This window comes from Lygodium microphyllum, chromosome 9, assembly GCF_053477565.2.
Source record: "Lygodium microphyllum isolate KBCC chromosome 9, Lygodium_microphyllum_v1.1.10, whole genome shotgun sequence".
NCBI lineage: Eukaryota > Viridiplantae > Streptophyta > Polypodiopsida > Schizaeales > Lygodiaceae > Lygodium > Lygodium microphyllum.
In genome coordinates, this window is record NC_141143.1 from 85442720 (window position 1) to 85450613 (window position 7894).

General features: G+C 39.0%; 1 protein-coding gene across 2 annotated transcripts; it reads right to left on the bottom strand.

Annotated features, from left to right (window-relative positions):
• Positions 1–415: 415 nt before the first annotated feature.
• LOC148031254 (cysteine proteinase inhibitor A-like) lies at positions 416–2078 on the bottom strand. 2 transcript variants are annotated; one of them, XM_087685709.1, is made up of 4 exons: positions 1963–2078; positions 1434–1663; positions 972–1170; positions 416–718 (listed from the first exon to the last, which is right to left on the bottom strand). In XM_087685709.1, exons 2-4 carry the CDS (start codon positions 1656–1658, stop codon positions 708–710), a joined length of 435 nt encoding a protein of 144 aa, XP_087541835.1. In that variant the 5' UTR covers positions 1659–1663; positions 1963–2078; the 3' UTR covers positions 416–707. The 2 variants fall into 2 exon arrangements, with proteins under 2 accessions (XP_087541835.1, XP_087541836.1); XM_087685710.1 differs by lacking the exon at positions 1963–2078 and adding an exon at positions 1834–1942.
• Between the last annotated feature and the right edge of the window lie 5816 nt (positions 2079–7894).

Below are 7894 nucleotides of genomic sequence, written 5' to 3' on the forward strand. Positions count from 1 at the left end.
GGAGAGGCGGGTACCTATGACACAAGAATGATGCAGAGGCGGGTACCTATGACACAAGAAATCGAGTTCCAACAGCGTGATTAAGGTGGAAAGACCGAATATTAGTGTGTCGATATAATTCATATTAGTGTGTCGATATAATTCAGGTACATTCTAGGCGCCTGATTATATTTTCATCCGTGAATCAAGTTGCCTCTAAAGCACGTCGTGGACTTGCCATTATTGGGTTTCCTGTTTTTTTCCTTCTGAATGCCTAATTGCAAACAAAAGGCATGTCTAAATCTTGGTGATGCATGAAGCGTCTCTCTTGCAAGGGCTTGCTGTGCAGAGACAGCCTCAAATATCTCTTGGTGTTGCATTCCATCTGCAACCAGTGCACGTATGATTTTTTAATATGCTATTATATTAGCTTGAATTCAGTCTCTCAGACAGCTTACAGGGATTGCCATATGCACAATTAACAGTACATATTTAACCTCTGTTCTGTACAAGTGAAGCGGCCGGGCTTTATGATTCCATTGAGAGAACCATAAGACCTATGGCAGGACGCTTTCATCAGCCAGGAACTTCTAAAAGCCTTGCCATCATTATTTCTTTCATGCTAACACTGATTGTGTTAGACTCTGCTCTCTTCAAAACCGTTTGGACAAAAGACTACTAAAGAAAAAGAAGGGAAAAAAGAGCATCCTGTAGATGTTGTAATCAGCTCAGATTACACCTGCAAAACCAGAAAGTTTGGCTAATGTGAGCTTATGGGCCACCATATCATGAATGAAGATCCATTGTCCAAATGCAAGGCTTCAAGGAAATTGCAATGCCTACTGCCAAAATCTAAACTCAAAAGCCAGCTGCAAAAGATTCCTAAACCTACTTACCTACCTCCATGGTATTGTTTGAATGCTCAATCTGATCAAAAAACACAATATTGAATGCCAAGCAAGCATGCAAGGTCAAATGCAGCCTGGAATTACCTGTGCCACATGATGGCCCATTGATTGGTGTAAAGCCTTCCAAGGACTTGAAATCTTCCCAAGGCTTGACCCACACCTTCGCCTCGTACAACTGCGTCTGTCCCCCTCCGGATGTAGCTTCCAGTACTAGATAGTACATTAACCCCGCGACAACTTGCTGCTCCGCAGAGACAAGCTTCACAAATTTTAGATGTGACTTCTGCAGTGCGGAAGAGGAGTGAGTGGAAAGGTTAGCAAAAGTGGGTGAAGACCTGACATAAATGTACAGCCCTCAATCACAAACTTTCAAATTTGATTTGATGCCTTATTGAAGCTTCTTGATGTACCAGTTATCCTTATGGGATTCTTGATTACATGCAGCGGATTGATGTACTTATCACACAATGGTTCTGATTTTGGACCAGAATCTTGTCGTGTATAATCTCTGATGTTGGTGCAGATTAGTGTTGACACATAGCTTACCTGCTTGTGATTATATTCATTCACTGCATATTCGGCCAGCTCCTCGAGTCGGAAACCATTCTGACTAACTGGCACGCTTTCCCTGCCTCCAGCCCTAGCCATGGCATCGTGGATCATCATTCCAGTCCCATGACAGGATGACGTGATCCCAGAAACAATCACAAGGCAGGCAAAGAAGCCAGACATCATCAGGGCGTGATATTTAAAACACAGGGCCATTGTCATCGATACTGCATCAAGCAAACATAAAGTGATCATACCCAGGTTGATTAGCACAGGAATTTAATTAAATAGCTACATTATCCATCTGGTTTAATGTTGGCAAGCCCAGAAGTGCCTTCCAACAAAGTTAATACTGCAAGGTAGATAGTATTGCTCAAGGTTACGAGATTGATGATACCTAGACTTACTGCCTAAAAGATTCATGATGGGTCTGTATTGAAGAACTGTGGAAATGTAATCTTGACTGTGTAAAAACTTGTACAATAAACACGTCTTCCAGGGATGCATGAACAGATGGTCTACTTACTTGGATTAATCCTTGGCAAGGGCTCTCTCTCTCTCTCTCTCTCTGTGTCTGCCTGCTAATGCATGCAGTGGAGGTGGATCGTATATCTTGCAGAGGAAACTTCGAGAGCTGTAATTCATCCCTTGAAGGGCGTGAGGGTATTTATAAAAATAGAGATGCTGATGATGATAACGATAATGATGAGAATGACGAGAGCATCATCCACCAACCCTTGTCAGATCAAAGAAAGAGGAGAATGCGCGACGATTTTGACAAATGGGGCTTTGTTCAAGGGACTTGTCACGCCCGCTCTTACTACATTCTCGGAGGGAAAAAAGCAAGAAAAAGCATGGTGCGGGAGGTTGCTGCTACTCCTGGCCATCTCATCATACAATATCACACGGGGGTGCCAGCCCAATGTATGCCCCCCACTGTTTCTTAGTTTCGGAAAGTATTCATTCATGGGGACAACATTCAATTATCACCCAGAGGCAAGGCACCGCGAGCAGCAATTGCTTGGGACTCCCTAGTGTACATGAATTGTTAGAGGTCAAAGGTTCAAAACGCACACTCATTTTTATCCGGTGATGTGTATTCCATGCCCTATGCCACACTTCATGTGATAAAAGTGTTATTGGTTATAAAAATCCATGCATCACAATTTGTTTGTGGCCCACTCTAAAAGCTTTTTGGGTTTTTTTGTTTTTGTGGGAGGGTAGGGAAGGTAAGGCTAAACCTATGCAATGTGGCATCTTCCCAAAAGCTATGCATGATCTATACAAAAACGTAAAAGATTGAAGATATGTATTTTTATTATATATGCTCAAAACCCCACCCTCATAAGGTACCACTAGGGATCCATGGTGCTCAAAGTTGTAAGGCCCCCATTATGAGAAGAAGCTATGTGAACCCATGGATCCTATTGTATGTCAAATGAGGTCTATGTGATCAAATAGCGAAAATGTGACCTTTGTGGATCAAGCCTTTGAGTTAGATAGAGTAGTCAAGTTGGTTGCAACTTGAGGTGCACAACATTGACTCTTGGGTACAAGAGTTATCAACGAGTCGTATTTTGGGGTTTCGATGCCCTCGGGTAAGTTACTCATGAATATATGTGTGCATCACGTAGGTTCAAAATAAGGTATTTTCAAAATACCATTTTTATACGTTTTATATACAAAAGGATATAATATAAAGTGGTTATTTATAGATTGAATACAAAAGGGTATGTTTTATTTAGAAAAATTTCATAGATAAGGATATTTATAAATAGGCCTTAAACTCACGCGATTTAGAGGATATACATTTACTAACTTCCCCGAGTCGAGGCCACAAAAGTAGCCCTAGCTAGGAGGGCTCACGGAGTGAGTAACGAACCTCCTAACAAGGATTTGAGGACAATGCCTCCAACTTGATAATAAAGGAAAAATTCCTTGGTTGGTTGACTAGCAAAGGTTCATAATATATCCCATGATCAATTAGATTATGTATATTAGCTCAAAATATTTAATTACAACCACTCAAAATAGGAATTTTAAGGGTCTTGGTTTTCTTTATTCTTGTTTTCCAAAAGTATGGTAGCTATTTCCACTTCTTGATCCTAGTTGTTCAAGCTTATATCTCTTCTCTGTGAAACTAATTTCCAATTATATAGTAGTTATTTCAACTTCTTCATCCTCCTTACTATTCAAGCTTGTCTCTCTTTGGTCTTGGATCTTCAATAATTTGGTAGCATTAGTTTCTAACTTCCATAAAACATGTTTTAAAAACCAAATATTGGATGCAACACTCATCTAAAATCATGTTATTAAAAATACATTAATTTCTAAAAACCCATATATTTCATAAAAATAAACTTCTATGCTAGTTTCATAATGGGGGAGAACTTATATCTCGCCTAGTAACATTTCTTTCCAACAATTGAACATAGAAGGGTGGTATGCTAGAATCATATCTTGCAACAAAGAAAGAACATTAGTGTTGTGAATACAATTCATAAATAGGTGAGGGATAGTTTCTACCCAAGACTTGCATCTAGGGCACCTTCCATTATCTGTTCATATATTCAATGCTCTCGTATTAGTCCACAAAGGTTGGAATGTTATCAACCAAAGCAAGCATGATATCTTAGGCTAAATTGCCTAATTTCACAAGTTGTGGAAATCAAAGTTCCATTGGTCCTAATTCTAGTTAATATGACATCTTTCATTAAGTTTCTTGCAAAGAATGAAACTTCTTTTCTACAAATTAAGGAAAGGAAGTAAAGGTTTGTTTATCAATTAGCTAAACCTCTCTATGATTGAATCTATGATTATTATTGACAGCGGGTGAGAGATGGGGACTCCATAGCTTACTCTTGGTTTTGATGTTCTCTAAGTACCCAATCGATTCTTTGTGTTAAAGTCATACATATTTTCCCATACTCTAATTCCTCTCTTAGACACTTTAAATGCCTTTTTAAAATCATGTATATTGATGCTATTATGAAAGAAGGACATGCATACCAAATCTTTTAGTACTTTAAGCGAGGGTGAGATTTGGGTGAGGGGATAGGGTGAGAAGATGTTAATAATGAAACCAAGGTTCCCAATGAGTAGCTTTTGTCTTGAACTTCAATAGGGCTAATGTCTATGGTAAATGGATACAAGTTTTTTATTTTCTTCATACTTCTACTTTGAAGGATTTAGCTTCTTCATCCAAAAGGGAAGCCCATTCCTCATATTCCTTCCTTACACTTCTTCCTACCATTTCAACTATCATTTTAGTGGATGTCACGTTCAAATTAAGTAGTCCCAATCCTCCTTGTGGTTTACCTATTGTGTAGAGATAACCATTAGGGGAGATTTGAGGTCTTTTTTTTTTACCCTATAAGAAATTGAGAGAGAAAGTGTGATGCAATTTATTAAAAATATTATTTGAAATTTTTTCACAATCTGGAGGAATGTTTTTCATTTTGTACCTTGGTAGTTTCATTGTCTATCATTCATTTTTGAAAGCATTGCATACACTTGTCACCTTCAATGCCTCACTACCGCTTAGAAACTTCCCTTTCAAGTTTCAATGACTCTCTCAAAATATTCCTTGTTTGTTGTCAAGTTTTTGTTTCGAGGGACTATAAACCACATCCAAATGCAAGCTTGGATTATTTCTTGGTAACTTGATTACAAGCATGGATAATGTAAACGTCAATACCACCTCCATATTGATCTAGATTATGTGTATGTACCTATTTGCAAAAGAAACAAGGTGTCTAGTGACACACTCAGTGCATTGAAAGCAATGAGATTAAAGGAAAAAAGAATATCAATTGATGGACTAATGGCAGAATATATACGGGGCATCCTACAATACAAAAGCACCCCTCCATTCTCTTCGTGTTTCGCATTACTGAGGCTTGTTGGAGATGACTATGAAGGGACTCTATCTTAAACTTAGAATCTAGTAGACCATTCAAACATTTTGAAGCTAGAGAACCAATGGTTACACCAGGGGATATATACAAGGAGGAAACCACTAGTGGAGAGTTAAGGAAAAATAACAAGTCTTGAAATCTAAATATATGCAGCCACATGGAAGGAAACAACACTCGGGTTGAATGAAACATCAAGGATTCTAAAGAATATCGAGACACTCAAGCTTGGAAGTGGAGGATGCAGGAGAAGAATAACAACAATATCGTAACCATTGGGCACTTGTCCTAAACTAGTTGTATTCTTCTATTGCATTTTTCAAGCATCAAGTCCAAAGCAAGTACTCAGTCTATGAATGCATTATGAATCTATGCTCATATGTATGTCATCATTGTTGTTGTAATTGGCAAGCTATTCTTCATCTAGAGAAAGTGACAAGGAACGTGGAGAGAGAATTACAAGCCTATAGCAACATCATTCCTCCCAATTTTGTAGGGAATGTGTCGGCCAAGAAGAGATTTAGTAAGGACAAGGAATAATGTGTTGAATATTTCCTCCAAATACCTTGCCTAAACAAAAAGAACATCCAAATCACCTTGGACAAAGTGAGAATTAGTAGGCAAAGTTACACTTGGCTCTTCAACATTATGCAAGAGACATTAAAGAAGAAAAGGGTCAAGGGGTCTTTGCTTTCAAAGCCATCCTTAGTTCAAAAAACAAGAGGCAACATCAACTAGAGAGTCTTAGAAGTTCTTGGTGAGCCCTTTCACATCACAGATAGCTATCCTTGAAAGAAGGGAGTGCTAAATTATGATAGCTATAACAATATATTTTTTAACTTGAGGACTTTGCAAAGAGCTATGATCAAGTTTTATAGGCTAGAAAATACAATAGCAAATGGGGTCACCATTTTTCTTATCAAGATAGATGAAACTGAGATTGTAAAGGGTAAGAACATGGAGAGAGTTTCTATCACCCTAATGAATAGGGCTCTTTTGGCTAGATGGGCAATGAAGGCATGAAGGGCTCAGTGCACTTTAGCATACAATTAGAGCAAGATGTTTGGTGGTTGGGAGCATTTCAGGTTGACACAGAAGATTTTGATTTCTTGCATTGGGTGTTTCAATGAACTTTTATATGTGAGGTAGTAAGTGCTCACTAAGAGTTGAAGGGTTTAGACAATATAAAGTGGAGTGCATATGGCCACAAATATAAAGACATTAAGATGCATGTATAATGTTTAAAGAGGTACTACTACTAACTAAGAGTACTTGCATTTACTATACGGCCATGGCCATGGAATGCAATGTTGCTAGTTGGAGTAAGGGACCTGGTAGACATACCAAAGATCTAAACTTTAAAGCCATTCTAGATATCCTTTAAACAAACATCCACATGTAGAAATTTATTGCCTTGTGTAGAATACACTACAAGATATAGGCCTTATACCGACGTTTAAAGCGATGAAAATGCAAATAACAAAATTTGCCCCCTTCGTTGCAAAAAGCGTCGTTATTGGTGACACCATAGAACAGTCGATATTACCGTCGCTATCAGCGTCGACAATACCGACGCTGATAGCGACGATTTGCGACATATATAACGACGCCAATAACGACGCGAGCAGTAAAATTTGCGACGCTAATAGCGATGGTAAAAGGGAAAAAAAAAATTATTGCCCTGCCACATATAGCACTGTGTGCTTTATGAGAGCCATACAAAATAGTTTCTGCACTACTGTGTATAATGCGCTTGCCAACAAAAACAATGTATACTGAAATCATAAAACTGATACATGAAATAAATACATGATCGCATAATAAACAATTGGTACAATCATGACAGGATATCACTAATACATAGAAAATGTCTACATAGATCAGGCAACTCAAAAATAAAGGTGTGTGAGCTCCAGGGATCCAAGGGCGAGCTACAAATCCTCATCCCCCGAAAGCTCATCCCGCCACAAAGGAGCATTGAATAGACTCTGCAGAAAAAGAAACAACACATCAGTCCACCATATAATAATGCATTCAAATATCTCATGGTAACTACGAACAAGAAAGATGAGTGACTTACAGGGCCGCCGCATCTATACAATCGGTCGATCAATGCAGTGAGACTGTGCCTCTCTGCATATCGAGTCTCAAGGCCAGTCGGATCGCGATTTGTAATGGAGTGCTACAAATAAAACAAAATGCTAACTGTTAGAAACATGATTGTCAGTACAAAGAATATTTCAAAAAAATAAACAAGCAAAACAAAAGAAAAACTTACAAAGTCCTCCAAATATGTCCTGTGGCCGCCACTCCCAAGATGATGGACCACTCCGGCCTCGAGTCGTGCCCTCGCCGCCTCGCACTGCTGATTCCAACGTCTTGGAGAATCTATAGCCTTCTCCCTCAGTCAGCACCATTCATCTGCATCTAACCACTCGGGCTTTACAGCCCCACTCTTGATGGCCTTGCATACGTCGGATCGTCTATGTGACATGTATGCACTCATGCAATCCATCATTCAGCCCGTAGAGAATCTATCTACTG